The following is an 18,174-nucleotide window of genomic DNA, read 5'->3' as shown; positions in this document are numbered from 1 at the left end:
TGCCTGCTATCCACCAGGCCATCTGCTAGATAACAGTGAGTGAAACAGACAAGATCTCACCCTACACTTAATTTACAGTCTAGTCAGGCTTTTATTTCCTTGTTGGAAAATGATAGTAAATATCTTACTGAATTGTTGTAAGAATGAAATGATAAGGTTCTGTAAGCATAGTGCCAACCATTATGTCTGGCCTGTAGTAGAGATGATGATGCTGCTGGTGATAATGATGGTTCTCTTTTAAATTCCTCATAATACCTTAACCTGTTTTCCTACATTAGAAAACTTGTTTTTTCTACTTAAATCTCTGCCCTATTTTCTGCTCTTCCTAATAATCAGAAAGCATTTATGTTTCTCTGTTTTTATTTTAAGTTCACCTTTAATACGTACTTAAGCAGGTTCTAATAAGCTAAAGAACATTCAGATACATTATTTCCTTTAAACCTCACAGTGACTTTGTGATTTAGATATTATCTCCATTTTATATATAAGAAAATTGAATTTCAGTGATTTGCTAGGCTAGAAGAACCAGGATTTACATCCTTACTAATGGATAAAGAGCAGATCCTGGGCTCCAATTTAGCTCTTAAAAATGACAACGATATTAGTGGAACAGGAGAAACAGGGTAGGAAAGAGGGATCCATGCCAGAACAAGTTTTAAAATTACCTTGCTAGACTTACTGCCTCACCATTTACAATGATGCCTTTCCTATGTCTTATAGAGTATGTTATTATGGCCAATTTGGTCTGTAAACATCTCTTTGTTGGGATTGGTAACCAGTATTGGTTATTAGTATTGTGTTAGAATTTACTGTATTGGTACCATCTTGGCAAAACCTAGTCTTCCTGCTGTGTTTCTCCTTTACTCTCCCACTACTACCACATCCACACTCCTTTACTCTCACACTACTACCACACCCACAACACTTTGGAAACCAGAGGTGGGAGTTTTTATTCCCCACACCAAGCAATTCTTTGACACCAGCCGGGTGTCCTACAGTTTACCTCAGTTCTGCCTAGAGATGGCATTAGATCCCACAGGTTAAGGGCTCAGTTCTAGGAGACTGTCCCCCACCACAGATGCCACTTGGAATTAGTGGATCCCCAGATTACCCACAACTTTTGTTACCTGACTACAGATCAGAGGTTTTCACGACCTCCTCCCCTTTGGATTCAGTTATTTCCTAGAGCAGGTCACAGAATTCAGGGAAACACTTACTTTTGTTTACCAGTTTTTTAAAGAATATGATAAAGGATATTGATGAACAACCAGATGAATAGATACATAGGATGAGGTCTGGGAGGGTCCATAGTACAGGAGCTTCTGTCCCCATAGAGTTGGGGAATGTCACTCTCCCAGTTTGTGGATGTGTTCGTCAACTTGGAAGCTCCCTGAACCCCCCATATTTTTGTTTTTTATATGGAGGTTTCATCACATGGGTGTGTTGATCATTAACTCCATTTCCAGCCCCCACCCTTCTCTGGATAATGGGGGATAAGGCTGAAAATTCCAAGTCTCTAATCATTGCTTGGTCTTTCTGGTGACCAGCCCCCATCCAAAAGCCCACTAAGAGTTGCCTCATTAGAATAAAAGCTACTGCTATCACCCAGGAAATTCCAAGGGATTTAGGAGCTCTGTGTCAGGAACCAGGGTCAGAGACCCAATATGAGAACAGAAGGTGCTCCTAGTGCACTTATCACTTCAGAAATTACAGGGTTTTTAGGAGCTCTGTGCCAGGAAAAGGGCTGGGGGCAGAAAACATATATATTTTTCTGTTATCTCACAGCTACCGAAGTAGATTGTTAAGAGGACCTCAAATACAAATCATTCCCCCCTGCCAATTTAGTTTAATGGTACTTTTGCAGGTTGTCTTCCTTTTGTTCATTTGTCAATCATTTTATGTTTCTTAACCCACAATGTGATGTAATTTTGGCCACTTATTTTAATAGATATTTTAGTTAAAAAAATAATTCAAATACATATTAACTAGCAGCAATTGAGGTGTTATTTAGCATACTTTCGGAAAAATGGATAGCCTTTTTGTCTAAGTGATTCTAGGAATATTTGCTGAAGATAATAAATATTTATTGAGGGCCCTTTTGCACATAGTGTTGTGTTTCACTAAATAAGTGAGTCATCTTGCTTCCTATATATTTATGATTGAAGGTAAAGATAGTTACCAATGTGCAAATGAAAAGAGAATTCACAGCTATTTGCTAAGTAAGACACTGAATGAAAGTATAATCTTATATTAACAAAGGTAAGTACATTAACAGGGCTTTGAATTAGGAAACTAATTTTTAAACTTTTATTTTGAGACCTGGTGGCTTGGGAAGAAATTATCATTTTGTGATGAGCTGGAGCAGTTTGTGATGAAGTTTGGATTTTATGATCTTTTCGTATAATATGAAAGAGATATTTCACTGGTTGGAAAGTGAAAAATGACATTTTTTAGATCAGTGACTTAATTGGAAGAAGTTTAAACTGGGTAAAGTAATATTAATATAGTCTAATAATCTTATATTAGACTGTTATTAGACTATATTAATAATTGATGTTCAGACTCCATTGTATAAGAGAATACTTCTTACCTTAAGGTAACTCATGAAGTTCCCTAAATCAGGTACTTAAAACAAATATTTATATATATGGTAATTTCACAGAGGAAAATTAAATTCACATCTTTCTCATAGAAGAATTTTTTGTTGTTGTTGTTGTTTTGGTTTGGTTTTTTTTGTTTTGTTTTTTTTTTTGCGGTACGCGGGCCTCTCACTGCTTCGGCCTCTCCCGTTGCGGAGCACAGGCTCCGGACGCGCAGGCTCAGCGGCCATGGCTCACGGGCCTATCCGCTCCGCGGCATGTGGGATCTTCCCGGACCAGGGCACGAACCCGTGCCCCCTGCATCGGCAGGCGGATTCTCAACCACTGTGCCACCAGGGAAGCCCTCATAGAATAATTTGAGAGTCATTGGAGTTAACTTTTCCAATAGCTGCAACACAATATAAGAAGGAAATAGTTTCAACCATACTGCATTTCTCTTTTGTCAGTCTCAACAATCTTATGATATAGAATTAAAAACAACTTTGTAAAGGCAAATATGTAAAAATCAGTGTGAGTTAAACTAATGATTCTATACACATTTGATTCAAAGTTAGTAAAACAAAGAAAAAGTTTTGCTAGTGTTGTAGCTATCCCAGTCAAATACAGTATGGATAGCAATAGCTATTGTATTTTACTAACACTTGTAACTGATAGCTAATTTTTATGTATTGTTTTTAACAATTTAATAATTTTTAGAATGAGAAAACAACATGAATGTTGAAGTAAAAATGTCAGGAAATTTTGGTTCAGTTGTCACCAGAATAGAAAATACTCTCTGATTTTTCACTTATCAAATCTGAATACTTAGAATAGGCATTTGCTATTTCCACATAACTAATCATTATTGTTTTTCATGTTAGAGGATACCTAAAAATACCATAGAGGAAGATTTTAATGAACTGAGGAAGATAGAGTAAGCTTTGATGATTAAACTTATGCAAAGGCAGTCATATCATTCTGCCCAAATGTCATGCAACTCTTTACTCTGCTTTTGTGTAACCATTGTAATACAAGATAACTGATGTTGGAGGTTTCAAAATAAAACCACCCCTGAAAAACAGCAACAAGTTTTTTTTTAAGATCTATTAGATTCAATACACATTTACCCTAACTCCTGCAGTTTCTCTGTGGAAGAGCAATGATTGATATTCATGATGATGATGAACAATCCCCAGGCACTGGGATTTTGAAGGGCTTTTTGATTAGTCAGAGAAAGTTTATATTATATTTAATACGGTTTAGTATTAATTGGATCAGTCTTTTTCATAGTAGGATGTATTTCCCTTATTTATGTACAGTCATAAGACAACCCATAATATGGAGAACCACCCTGATACAGATAGTAACTTTAAGATTATTCAATTTGTACATGTTCTGTATGTGAACAATTGGTTACTATTCTGGGATGAGTTAGGGAAGATGGGGTTATGGATAGAATAGTAGAGTTCAGCCTCTACAATTCAGTTGTGGGTTGGCCTAAGATCATAATCAACATTCCTACTATTGGTTCTCAGTGAAATGTTCTCAGAGTTCTAAAGAATTAGTTTAATTTATAAATATACTGTTCTATACTGGTGATTTTCTTCATATTTTATGCTTTGATCATTGGTTATATTCTAGTTACTTAAAAGTAAATAAATCATTCACATGCAATCCAAATAATGTACATTTGCTAACTTCCTGGTAAACAAAACATTCCATCCCATATCATGACAGGAAAGAAATTTTATTCGTTAAATTATGAAACAGATGGTAAATGTAATGAAAATGTTTTAAAATCAGTATTTTAAGATATAATTTGTTTTATTCCATCTAATCTGTTCATATTTTAATTTTTATTTTCAGCATATCTAGTAATTATGATGCTCAAATGAAGAGCCTTTTAAGGATTGTGAGGATATTTTGTCATGTCTTTCGAATTGGTCCATCCTCTCCCAGTAATGGAATCGATATGGGCTACAATGGGAATAAAACTCCAAGAAGCCAGGTGTTCAAGGTCAGAAAAGTATATGATGTTGTTAGGAAGATAGATGTAAAAGAGATGAATTTGACAAAGCATACATTCATTAATTGGAAACCTCATAAACAGGATGTAAATTTGGTTTATACCAGTGATTGACACTTTGTAAACTAAGACCTTTTTCCTTTCATCTCTGTCTAATCAGCAGCAAGTCTCATTTGGTGAGCTTTCTGTTTTTCTTACAAATAAAATTTTAATTTCAGTAGTGTTTTATTCTAAGGGTAAAGGTATTTAATGTTTAAATATAATTAAATCTACTTTTTTTTATTGGATTATAGGTCCTAAATGCAGCCATCACGATTTTTAAAAAATATGTCTTATTCAGAAAGAAGACATCCGGTTTTTAATTAGGTTTTATTATCGTTTGTGTTATGTGTGTGTCCGTGTATGTTTTTTTTTAAATAAGTTTACTTTCATTTATTGGGTTTATTAACAATTCCTTGGGTAACTTCAAGGAAGAAACATTGAGGTATTTTCTTAATGTATTTTATATTGCTTCAGCTGCTGCTTCTTTACAAGCACATTTATGAATGGAATCCTTGGAAGAAAGATTTCCAAGGCAGTGTAACCATGCCAAATTACAATTTTGTGAAGTAAGCAAAATGTACATGACTATAATGGCTATTGTTAATAAATGTACATGACTATAATTGCTATTGTTAATGCTTTTTTATGGCATTATATTTTCATATAACTCAGATTTTGGACAAATGTGTAATTTAATAATTGTTTTCATGTTTTTTTTTAAAGGTAATTTATCTGGAGAGCTTTTCATAGTATAAAATCAGCTTTTGGGTTCATGAAAAACTATATTTCTTTAAACAGTCTTTTAGGTATAAATATAGGTTGTCTATCCAAAAGGTGATATAAATATTTTTATGTGCCACATCCTCAAAAACGAGTTGTGATTGACAGCTTTACTTATCTATAAAATACGAAGTTATATAAAGTTAAATTAATGATGTATGCTAAATGATTCTATTCTTACATGGCAAGTTTTTGGCAGACACAAATAAATGGTTAGCAAGCATTTTGACACTAGTCAATTCTTTAATACCTGGAATAGGTGTGATAACTTCTTAGAATAGGTATGTATCCGTTTCTGTGCATCTGTTCGTCTGTTTCAGGCTCTTTTTTTTTTTACATTGGTGCAGGAGTGTTCAGCCACATATGTGCATGCTTCTCCCTCCCCCCGCAGTTGTGCATGCGAGTGTGTGTGTGTGTGTATATGTGTCTTTTTCTTCCTTCTTTTTTTTTCCCCTATTGTGCCATCTCCTGGAAGAAGGAAGTTATGCATCTTCTTGTAATTCAGATTTTAGCTTTTCAACGTACCACTTCCTTTAATACTAGTTAGAAGTGATAGCTTCCTGTCTTTGTAAAATTTGAATTTGAATTATTGATCCTCTGTTTTGTTAGTGCTGTTTTAAGTGTGTCTTTTTCTTCCTTCTTTTTTTTTCCCCTATTGTGCCATCTCCTGGAAGAAGGAAGTTATGCATCTTCTTGTAATTCAGATTTTAGCTTTTCAACGTACCACTTCCTTTAATACTAGTTAGAAGTGATAGCTTCCTGTCTGTAAAATTTGAATTTGAATTATTGATCCTCTGTTTTGTTAGTGCTGTTTTAAGTGAGTTTCACTGCTCAAACATTCATATTACAGGAAGTTGTTCTTAATGTGTTCTAATATGACTCATGCAGTTTGTTACTGAAGCTTCTCCTGATTGATTTTTCTACTTGTCCTTCTACTCATCTGTAATGATGAATGAAAATCAAACCAGGTATAGATATGGTCACTATTGACAAATTGAGTATATATTATATTTATTATTGTCTTATTTTTTGTTAAAATTTCAATTTGCCACCTGTTGCTAATGATATCAGAAAATACTTATGTGCTAAGTAACCTCTTTATAGGCGTTTAGTGCTCGATTTAAATGTTATTTTTCTATCTAGACCGTCAGTACAGATAAAACAGAGTAGAAAAGGATATTATTGCTTTTCTTTTAGCTTTTCTTTTATGTAATCCAGACTCTTTGTTTTCATTGTTATATATCAATGATATATATAATATATAAAGTTCTTTCCTTCTCTTTTATTTCATTTGTTAGTATCTTTATTTCTCTTTTTAAGGTTTTTTTTTTTTTCCCCTGTATCATTGACAACTGCCTTTGTCTCTGAGCACTTATTTTCTCTTAAATTTTGACCTTTCACTTTGGTAAAACATTTTTGTTACAAACGCAGCCAGTTTTTTAAAACATTAACAAGTGTTACTCTTAAGGAACTGATTAATCTCTTTCTATCTAATTTTATGAATTAAATGTGGACTCTTTGGAGGATGGCAAAATGATCTGCCCTCCCACTTACACGGATAAAAATAGAAACTACACTGTCATCCATGTATTTAAGGTCTTTTCATTTTGGGATGATTGAAGTTGTAAAAATCTGAACCATCTGGTGAGTTGCTGCAATTTTAGATTGGAAATACCATTTTAATTTTTACCACATTTTGTCTATGGTAGCAATTGATCCCTACTTTCTATTTCATTAACTAGTTACTATGTCACTTTATTGTTGGGGTTAGCTAATGGGTTTTCCATTAAGAATGAGTGGGTTTATAGGCCATGTGTTTGTAGTAGGTTTGTTTAACATCCTGTTATTAGTTTCCTGATTTATCTTCGAAGTCCTTTAAGTTAATCTTAACACTTAGCCCTTCTTTCAGTGTTAAGAGATTTTTATGTAGAGCCTTGTGAACTTTGGAACATCTGAAGGAGAAAGTAGTTCTGGTTATAGAAGTAGGGTGAGCATGGGGAAGAGAGTTTAGGCTTCTTGAATCTTGATATGCTCCTTTTTTGTGAGTAGTAAGCTGTGACTATTAACGGTTTCATAGAATTATAATTGGAAATTTGGAAGCCAAGAAAGATTGAGAAACTTTTAACTTTAAGATCTTATCTTTTGGATCGTGGCATTTGACATTATCCAGTTGAGAACAGTCTGATTAACAGAGAATTTCAAGATGCTATTAATAAGTTTGTTAGTAAAATGCTTTCCATTTGACACATGGATCTTGAGATTTTTTAAATTGTCCAACAAGTTTGGGATTATATATTATAGCTTTGACTTGTTAACTTGAAATGTTTTGAAAATCATGTATGCTTGTCAAATCGTTGTTATAGGTAGAATATAATTCTGTGGTGAAGATCACTCAATAATATGAAATGAAGTAATACTTCCATAGTGCCAAGCAGCCTAATATTTTCCATAGTCATTGACTCATTTTTCTGTAACAGTTAATATGTACGGTACTTTGTATTGATGTTTTTTATCATTATGATGTATGAGTATAAAAAAGCCTCATAGATATGGTTTGCAATTGTTAATTTTTAATTTTTTAAATTAATTTTAACCCTTTCTGTCTGTGACTGCTACTACAGTTAGAAATTAAAGTTATTTTCACAGTATTCTTTTTGTTATTGAGGAATGAATTTTCTGAACAAGTCTTCAAAGGGACAACTCCCTAGGTAAAAATGCTTTAAGGTTGGGATTTAGTTTTAGTGCATGTGTGAATGAATAAATAAACAGTGGGAAAAAGAGAAAACTAAAGAAAAGCCCAAGATGATTTACTACTTCTTTTTTTCCCTCATTCTCTTTTAATTCTTTGCTGTGCTACTTTATTGAAAACTCTTTCTAGCTTTTCTCGGTATCTTTATTGTCGCTATCATTTTTACACAGATCTGGCTGTTTTTGGATATTATTTCTGGAATGATTCAGAATTCACCTTTAATTTTTGCAGGTTGTCAGTATTTGAGAATAGGATGATCGTAGTTCAGGCTCAGCACTCTCATCCACGTGAGGAGCAGGTATCACTTCCAGCCTTAGCCTTCATCTCTATCTAGTGTGGGGATTTTCTGGGTTTTAGTCCTTCTCACTTAGAGGCCAGTTATTCCTTTTTCCTTTTGTTTCAAGCAGTTTTTCATCACCACCTGTTCTTTCTTTTTTGGAAGTTCATTTTTTGATGAAAGCTAAATAGTTTTGCTGACATAAGAAGTTCTTTTCATCTTTTATTAGCAGGGTTTAATGTTTTTCTCATGAAGAGAGACTATAGACCCAAACTTGGATCATGATTAAAATTAAGACATTTTCAGTGAAGGTACCATGTCAGTGTTGATGGCAGCTGGTGCTTCTTGCCCTTCTTTTAAGCAGTTCAGGGACCCTTTAAGAAGTTAGGCATCCAACTGCTGTGACTAACCATGGAAAAGCCTTCTTTGTGCAGGAGAAGGGTGCTCATTTCAACCTCAGAAAGGGTTTCTCAGAAATTAGTTTCTCACTTTGCTTACCTGTTGACCTAGGCTGTACTAACTAAATATTTGTTGAATGAGTAAACTGGTTTTTTGTTGATGGTGGTAGGGTTTTTTCCTTCTTGCTTTTTGGTTTAATTTTTAAGTGAAGACTTAGGGGTGATTTAATTGTTTGCAAATTCAATAAGTAGATTATTCTCAACTAGAGTGTTCTGGAAATCTGAAGAAAGGCTGACGATAACAGCAGGGATATTTATTAGATAATAATTGTAAAGAATTGCTTGGCAGAACAGGTTATTTAAACATTTCCTAAAGTTCCAAATATGGTTGTATAATCTCTTTACATAGTAGTCTTTAAAAGTAAGATTATTTCTTTTAGTTGAAATATTTAGGGTGGGTTTTTCAGAAGCATGTGGTCTAGTTTGTAGTGTTCTGTGATCATATAAGAATCAAAAAGTAAGATTAACTTTTTATTCATTTGTAGAAAGACAATTTATCACTCTCAATAGGAATATTTAGAATAGTGTAGGAATGGAAGACCATTAAACCACTATCCCCCCTGCTCCCCTGTGCCTTCACTGTTCATCTTTATTTGGGATTAAAAAATGTTCTGGCAGGTCTTTCTTCCCCCCAGCTTTACTGAGCTGTAACTGTTACATAGGGTTGAGTAACTTTAAGGTATACAGTGTGATGATTTGATACAAGTATATTTTGCAAAATGTTTAGTAAGGTTAGGTAACACATCCTTCACCTCACATAATTACCACTTTGTTGCTGTTGCTGTGGTGAGAACATTAAAGCTTTATTCTCATAGTACCTTTCAAGTGTACAATACAGTATTGATAACTATAGTGACAATGCTGTACATTAGATCCCCAGTAGCATGTCTTTTAATAGTAGTTGGGCATTTGTATTTCTCCTTGTGTTAAAAATTACTGTTTACTAGAGATGATATATATATATTTCATTTTTCTGTAGTACTTAGTCCTGTTATAGCATTTGTGATCACATAATATTTTAAAGATAAAATTTCATTTGCTGTTAACTTACAAGACATTTCATTATTCTCAAAAGGAATATTTAAAATAGTATAGAATTAAGAAACTGTTTACTCCTATGTGTTCCTTTTTTATTGAGCAGTTAATCTTTACTTTGAATTATGGATTTGCTAGCCAATATTTGATAGTTTCTAGTTATTAGAGATGGATTCGTGTGTGGTTGGGTATGCCTGTATATGTATATGTGTGTGTGTGTGTGTGTGTGTGGATGTAAATATCACGTCATATTTTAAAGTTTCTCATCATAAATTTTCAAAATCTCAGAGATTCCATGTAAAGAAGAGTGCAGTAAACTAAGTTTATTAAGCTCTTTATGAATTCTCATTTTTTTAATTGAAAAACAACATAATTAAAAATAGTTGACACATTAATACAGTAAAGGTTAGGGGGATTGTATTCATAAAAGTAATGTATGGTTTAAAACTAATATATTTGAAAAATTTTAAAAGAAATATTGCTTATGCATTTTTTTGTTAGAGTTTAATTTTCCTTTTTTTGTTCTAAGGAATAAATAAGTGCAAATTAAGTTTTTGCTATAAATGAAGAAATTGTCATTTATATGAGGTTTATGTTTTTGTTACTTACCTTTAGGCATTGCTGACACATAAACTTGGGAAAATAAAAGTATCTAGAGTAAATATTCTCTTCTATAATATTTGTCTGAGTGGGTTTTTTATCTTGCAGTTTAAGAATGATGTTTTAAAAAAACACTTTTCTTTTTTTCTTAGCCTCTTGAATTGCTTTGGCACTCATTAGATGAATGGCTAGTTTTAATAGCTACAGAATTAATGAAAAACAAAAAGGACTCAACGGATATCACTTCTATTTTACTGAAACAAAAAGGCCAAGATCAAGATGGTACTTCCATTCCTGCATTTGAACCTCCAGGACCTGGGAGCTATGAAAATCTATCCACTGGCACAGGGGAATCTAAACCAGATGCTCTTGGAGGGAAACAGGAAGCCAGTGCAGACTGCCAGGATGTTATTTCTATGACAGCTAACCGGCTAAGTGCTGTCATTCAAGCTTTTTACATGTGCTGTTCTTGTCAGATGCCTCCAGGGTAAGAAGGTTTCTGCTTGTTTTGTGTGCTGATCTCTGCCTATCAATAACCAATGTTGTGGCTGGAGCAGCCCTTGTGGTTCTTATTATGATTGCAAGACACCCTTCAGCAATAACCATCAGGAAACTTTGAAAAAAAAAAAAAAAGGTTTATTACTTACAGGACGTGGAAATTACATGACACACCTGGGGCCACACAGCAAGGTTGCCAGTAGAAAGAAAGCTCGAGGGCCTGGGGTTCTCTTTTTATTGGAGTTGAAGGTAGAGGCCTAGGGTTTTGAAAGCTCACTCTTTATTGGTGAATTTAAAACATGAGAGTGGGAATTTGAAGCATGAGAAGAGAAAACACAAGTGGCTCAAATGGTCAGTTATTGAAATCAACCAAGATCTCTAAAACAAAGGAGCTTGGAGATGGAGGGGTGGGTCTTTATCTAGTTGTGGGCCTGGCATTATGTTTATTCGAGATAGCCATCTTGGAAACGGATGCCTCTTTGAAGTGGATAAAGTGGAGGCAATCTGCTAGATTTTCCTGGTTTGCAGTCTGAATGTATCTGGTGATTTTTCTGAGTGGCCCATATAGCAACAGGCACAAAGATTGTCCATATATGAGCTGTTGTTGTTTCTCTGAATTTTACATCAAGTTGTCCTACTTTATATTGTATGGATTTGGAAAAGGAGCAGTTTTAGTTCTCAGTGATTCCAAGTGAGAAGGGTGGGAGAAAAATTGGAAACATTAATTTGGAGAATTGTAGCTGGATATTGGAGGAAATGAAAATTCAGCATCCAGTACAGTTTACAGGTAGAAAAAGAAAACCTCAAAGGCAGTTAACAGGACTAGAATCTGATATCCACAAGAGTGCTTCCTTATAGTATAATTTTTCAGTGTGGTACAAGACATGTTTACTAAGAGAACCAAATTTATCGTTAGTTCCTCTGTAACAGAAAGCCAAAAGTGGATAAACCTATGTTTAGTAATTAATGTTTCAATATCTTACCTTATTTGGAAATGACCTAGATATTCAGTAAATTTTCCATCATTTAATTTAACTTAGCAAAACTCTGAAGTTTTTAAGTTACCAAAGAGATTTGGGAAACTCTTTTTAAGTAGACATACCATGAAACACAGCTATTGCTGAAAAGTTCACCTAAACTTTACTCCACTTAAATCACTTGTTCTTAACAATTATGTCTTACTCATGAAAGTCTCATTAGGCATTAGACAAAATTGGCCGTCATCCCAAGCTATTTTTCTTGCTAACAAATTGTGTAACCTAGATAATATGAACTTACTTGAATTGTAAACCCAAGTAGAATAAAAGCTGCATGTCTGCATTATATCTAATGTTGATAAATCTGAGATATGCCTTTTTAAATTAAACCAACAAGTTTAAACTACCTTTTATTTACAGAAGATTATCCCAGATCACATGAACTTGAAAAACGTTAGGGTTAGTTTATTACTGAGTTTTAGGAATACTTAATTCATAGTATTTATTTTTAAGCCAATTAAATACAGCTCTTTTACAAATTAATTTTGTCAATACCATCCAGAGGTAGAGAGAAAAAAAATCACTTGCATATAACATACATCTGTATAGACATACAAAAACATGCAGCCAGACACAGAGACCCTATAGCTTCCGTTCTAAAATTTTAGCTGTGGATCAGGTACAACAATATACAACTTACTAGTTTACAGACTACCTTTGAGTCCAAATTGTGTCTGGCAGATGGAACAAGTTAAGGTTACCTGCTCCAGCGGTTAAAGCTTTTTACAAATATTTGTGGAGAAGACTTAAGATTTGTATTTGTCTTTGACATGTTTTCTTAAGGAGGGTGTGGACTAGATTTGGGGTAAGAGGTTTTACAACAGTTTATATTTTAAAAGGCCTCTTTCCCTTTCTCTTTTCCCTTCAGGCTCAGGTGATTGTGGGCAGAGTTTTAGTTACCTCCTAGGGTATTTGTATTTCAAAAACATGGTAAGACTTACATCTTAAGGGACAGAGAAAGAATGTGAGTTTCCTCCTAGGATTTTTAGTGCCTTTTGGATGGTTTTGGCAGTTCCAATAAAATGTAGTAGGGCCAACCTGTAATTAGGGGGAGTGTCCTGTAAAACGAATTCCCTGGACTCAGGGTCAAATGGGGCTTCTCCAGGGTTGGAAATGAAGAGGGGGTCACTTGGGTCACTATGGTCATGGAAATGATAAATCCATTGGACCATGCCAGTTTTGCACAGCAGGAGATGGGCCTCGTCGTAATGTTTTCCATTCACAGTGAGCCTTAGCAGTATGGAAGAGTCGGCATGGTGCCAGGCATTAAATATCCAAGTGAGGAGAGGAGGTGCCCTGGTATGAATATTTGTGGCTCTGGGTGCTTTTGCCTTCTCATATCCGTTTTTTTCCTCACTTAGAGGCCTTGCTAACCCTGTCAGCTTTTGCCTTGGTGGCAGGGATGCCTTGTGAGGCGTTTTTCTTAGTTCTGCCCCGTTCAGGGGAAAGCGGAAAGGGGCTCAGCATCTGTGATCTCTTGGAGGAAACAAGCTTGTAGTCCAGATGGATCTTTAAGATTAAAGTTATGGATTTTAGGGTGTTTAGAGATACTGACCAGTTGATGCATTTTGGTGGTCGCAACAATTTAGAGCTCATTCTAAACAAACAAGAAAACCTGCAGTAGTCTGCTCCCTTCTCCTCTTCCTGTTGCATAAAATCTTTGAGAAGGGTTTGAATTTTGAATTAAGGAGTGGTTTTTGAACTCAGTTTCTACTTCTTGTTTTTTTCCTATTACCTTAATCTTATGTGTTGTTACTGGAAAATTTTAGATGACGTCACTGTTAGCCCCTTTGTAGATGGCTGCTTTCCTTTCAAGGGGTCCCAAGAGAATACTCCAGGATTGTGGTCTGCCTCTGTTAGCACCAGATACTCAGGCTCTTTGGGAAAAGCTCCCAGGCTTTTGAAATGTATTGGATTGGCCAAAAAGTTCGTTCGGTTTTAAGTAAAAATAGAAGACACATTTTTCATTTTCACCAAGAACGTTATTGAACAACATATTCATTAACCGAACGAAGTTTTTGGCCAACCCGATAATATCAGATTCTTGGCATGTTAGTATGCATAGCATTGAATAATGCCCAGGTAGCGACCAAGGGGTTTTGCGTTTATCGAAGAGCCGGTGTACCTCCTCAGTGTTCTTAGGAAGCACTGGCGCTTCATTTTTCAGTAGCGTAATACCACGGATTGGACCCGATATCCCATTGGGTTAGTGGACAAAGAGTGACAGTAGTGAGTGAAGTGGTGACACAGACCATAGGCCTCTGGTGTATTTTCCCTCAGGTGGTGCCATTGGTTTCCACTGTGAGGCTATTGTACTCTGCTAGGTTAGGACACTTAGTCTAGGCACAACATACTGACACCGTGGTTACAGACAGAGGTCTCCCCTCCTCACCTACGGAATCTTCTCGTGCCTTTAGCCCAGAGCCTTTCCTTGGGTTGTGGTAATAGCCTTGCTGTCCAATTCAGTTTCCTTAGCTCTCCTTGGCCTTGAGGCGAAGAGGATCCTCACACACATTAATAGTCATTCAAGGCCTTTATAATCAGTGGCCTCATTGTCTCATTAGACCATATATGGCCTTGATCATACTGCTCTGAGGAGATTGTTGGCAGCTGTGACCTTTTGGGTTGGATGTCTCAGGCAACACATGACAGAGGCAGTACTCAAAAGCACGTTGCTGCAAGGCAGATCCCCAGCAAGTGGTGCTCCTTTCCCAGATGATGTTACTTACCTGAGTTAGGTGGTGGTAAGCAAGCTGCAGCCAGAGGGCATTCCTCTTGGTTCCCTGCAGGGCAGTCATGCAGTCCTGCTGAGTATACCAGTTGTTCTGTGTGCCAGTCTCCACCTATCAATAACCAATGTCGTGGCCGGACTGGCCCTTGTGATTCTTCGTATGATTACAGGATGTCCTTCAGCAATAACCATTGGAAACTTAGGGGGAAAAAAGTTTTTTTACTTATAGGACCTGGAAATTACATGGCACACCTGGGGCCACACAGCCAGGTCATCATGGGGGAGTGGGGGGAGAGAGAGATAAAGAGGGAAAGAGCACACACAAGCCTGGGGTCGAGGGCAGGGGACTAGGGTTTCGAGGGCTCACTATTGGTGAATTTAAACGTAAGAGTGGGAGTATAAAGCATGAGAAGAGAAAAAAACAAGTAGCCCAAATGGTCAGTTATCAAAATTAACCAAGATCTCTGAAACAAAGGAGACTCAGTGGGAGGCATCCTGGCTCTTTATCTAGTTGTGGGCCTGGCATTGTGTTTATTCGAGATAGCCATCTTTGAAGTGGATACTTCACCAGTCAAACCTTAAGTCAGGCACTTGCATTACAGAGTAGAGAAAACCCAGTTATCTGGGCTTACGCTACATGCTTATTATTTCCTTTTCTGATAGATGAAGAAAAGCTATAATTTTTTTAATAATTGCAGAAATAACAATACTTTGCTGTTTTTGGTTGTTTTCTGATCTTTAGGATACTCATTGAACTGATCTGGAATTAGTACAGAATATTTGAGTTTTAAGCATCATTTATGTTATTAACATGTAGGATGGTGAATGTCACTTTCTATAGGATCATTTAACCATGTATTGGAAACATATAGACAGAGATGCTTAAAATTTCAGGGTTTTTAAAAAGTCACTTGTTTATATCATCTGTTAATGAAAAGTTATTATAAATTGACTAGGCATGCCTCAGATTCCATAAAGACAATCCAAACCCCATTTTTTGTGTGTGTAGAAGCCAGTCCAATTCAACGCATAGTCACATTTGCCATATCACCAACTTTGGTCTGTGTGTTCTGATTGTTTTTTACCCCCCACAGAATGACTTCACCCCGTTTCATCGAATTTGTCTGCAAACATGATGAAGTTTTAAAATGCTTTGTTAACAGGTAAAGCTTTCTTGGTTTCATGGATTACTATTGTAGCCTTTTCTTTCTTTTCTTACAGTTTTTATCACAACAGAAAAAATATTACTTCTGTTACTATTCAAAAAATGCTCAATGACAAGTACAAGTATAGTAGGTGTGGATTAATATGCATTTTTATTCTGTTTCAATATCTGTATATCTAAATTTGCATGTCACTTAATGCTACTCATCCTTCCCATCCCTGTAAACAATGTGTTTTTCTTTTAGGAATCCCAAGATTATATTTGACCACTTTCACTTCCTCCTTGAATGTCCTGAACTGATGTCAAGATTCATGCATATCATAAAAGCACAGGTAGTGCTTTTTTTAATCTTGTTTTTAGAATGTCTAATGAATACTGTTCAGCTAATTTGAATACTGTTCAGTAATTATTATACTTGAGACCACCTGCTGTAAGTGGAGTGACATTACCTTATTCTTTACTTTAGTATATGGAGTTACATTAGTATGTAACTTTTGTATGAGGAGTAACTTTAAGAAATGTGCATTGAGTGCCTACTATGTGCAAAGACAACGTGTTGCCACATTGCTGAAATGGAACACTAGTCCTATAAGGCTGATGGTCCTTGGGGATTTTATCCCCAAATACATTTGGGAAATATAACACATGCCCTGTTGGAGATTAATAAAGCATATCAGCAGCTTGCTAAAGGCTTTGAGAAGCCCTTTGGTAAAAATAATAATTCAGCTTTGTTAGTCTTCCAAACTTAATTGACCTGAGAGCTTTCCCTGATGAAGGTTCATTCCATATATCTCATGTTTCATGAAACATGCTTGGGAAAAGCTTGTTTTGCTACTTAGCAGCTATGTGACTTTGGGCATATTTCTAACATCTTTGAGCCTTGGGTTCTTCATCTGTAAAACAGAGATAATGACACCAACCTCATAAAACCTCCATGGTGAATAATAAGTTTCAAATAGTGACTTGTATATATGTTCAATAAATGGTAGTTGTTTTGGAGATAGAAAGGATATGTTCTGTCTCCAAGGGGATCTTAATTCAGTCTAGCACGGGAGATAATAAACGTACCCGTAAAATACAGTAATTACAGTATGACCTGATTCTTTAGGAGTTTAAGGGAGGAAGAGCTTGCTTTTGGCTGCTGTAGTCAAGGGAGATTTCAAAGAGGAGGTGGATTTTAATCTAAAAAACATGCAAAATTTTGAAAGGAGTAAATGGGGAAGATGAACATTCTAGCCAAGATATGGGTCAGGACATATAGATGGAAACGTGTATTAAAATACAGTGGGTTAAAGCAGAAATTTTGTGTAGGTGAGGAATGAGATGTAATTCTGGGAAGGTAGATTAGGGTTATACTGTATGGAACATTGATTGCCAGATTGCAGACTCTCCATTTGCTAGGCTGTCAGGAGCCACTAATAATTTTAGGAGAATGACATGATCCTGCAAAGTTTTAGGAAATAATTTGTCTGAAATGTAGGCTAGACTGGAGGTAATGGTTTGGTTAGTAGTCATAAGATAAAGGCTATAGATATTTTAAATTGTCTTCAGGGACACTGATCCTTTTAGAAATTAAAGAAAGCTAAGAGCTATTCTTTATAAAATTATACACATGTATGTAGGTCTCCTTTGGCATCTGTTTAATAATGATGATGTAAAAGATAAGGTAGTAGTAATAACTTGCATTTATTTAATGCTAACTTTATGTCAGGTTCCATACATTTTTTCACATAGATTATTTTATTTTTGTAACAATCATGTGAGATAGGTACTCTTTTACTGAAGCCGGAGAGGTTAAGCAACTTGTTTAAGTCATTCAGCTACTAAGTGGGGGAACCAAAATTTAAAAGTCCATCTGGTTCTTAAGTTCATTTTCTTAATCTACACTAAATTACTCCATTCTAGGGTAAATGAGATTATAGGTGAAAGAAGCTTTTAGTTTTTGAAAGAGGTAGTTTGCTATATTTAATACTGTCTCTGCTTTTCACTTCATTTTCCCTCTTCCATTCCTGCAAAAGCATCTGCATTAGCTATCCACCTTTTTGACCCACAGAGGGGGTTTTGTTGCCTGACCAGTGCGGGTGTCCACATGCATAGTGGTGGCCCAGTGAGGGGCTTGGACATGCTAAGGAGGGTGTTTGTGTAGAAGAGGAGCTCAGCACGGAGTATGTGAGTTGGCACGGTATATGGAGGATGT

The 18,174-nt window shown here is 35.6% G+C and overlaps 1 protein-coding gene across 3 annotated transcripts in view; it reads left to right on the top strand.

Annotated features, from left to right (window-relative positions):
* Positions 1–18,174, top strand: part of HACE1 (HECT domain and ankyrin repeat containing E3 ubiquitin protein ligase 1) — a 94,238-nt gene that overhangs the window by 41,543 nt on the left and 34,521 nt on the right. For all 3 annotated transcript variants that reach the window (XM_029223904.1, XM_029223902.1, XM_029223903.1), the window contains 4 exons: positions 4,446–4,596; positions 10,699–11,033; positions 15,907–15,975; positions 16,222–16,309. In XM_029223904.1, coding sequence (XP_029079737.1) covers positions 4,446–4,596; positions 10,699–11,033; positions 15,907–15,975; positions 16,222–16,309 — 643 coding nt within the window. The remainder of the gene's footprint in view (positions 1–4,445; positions 4,597–10,698; positions 11,034–15,906; positions 15,976–16,221; positions 16,310–18,174) is intronic.

This window comes from Monodon monoceros, unplaced genomic scaffold, assembly GCF_005190385.1.
Source record: "Monodon monoceros isolate NGI ecotype Baffin Bay Population unplaced genomic scaffold, NGI_Narwhal_1 Super_Scaffold_15, whole genome shotgun sequence".
Classification (NCBI taxonomy): domain Eukaryota; kingdom Metazoa; phylum Chordata; class Mammalia; order Artiodactyla; family Monodontidae; genus Monodon; species Monodon monoceros.
Note: the sequence above shows the minus strand (reverse complement) of the source record. Positions and strands in the feature narration are given on the sequence as shown.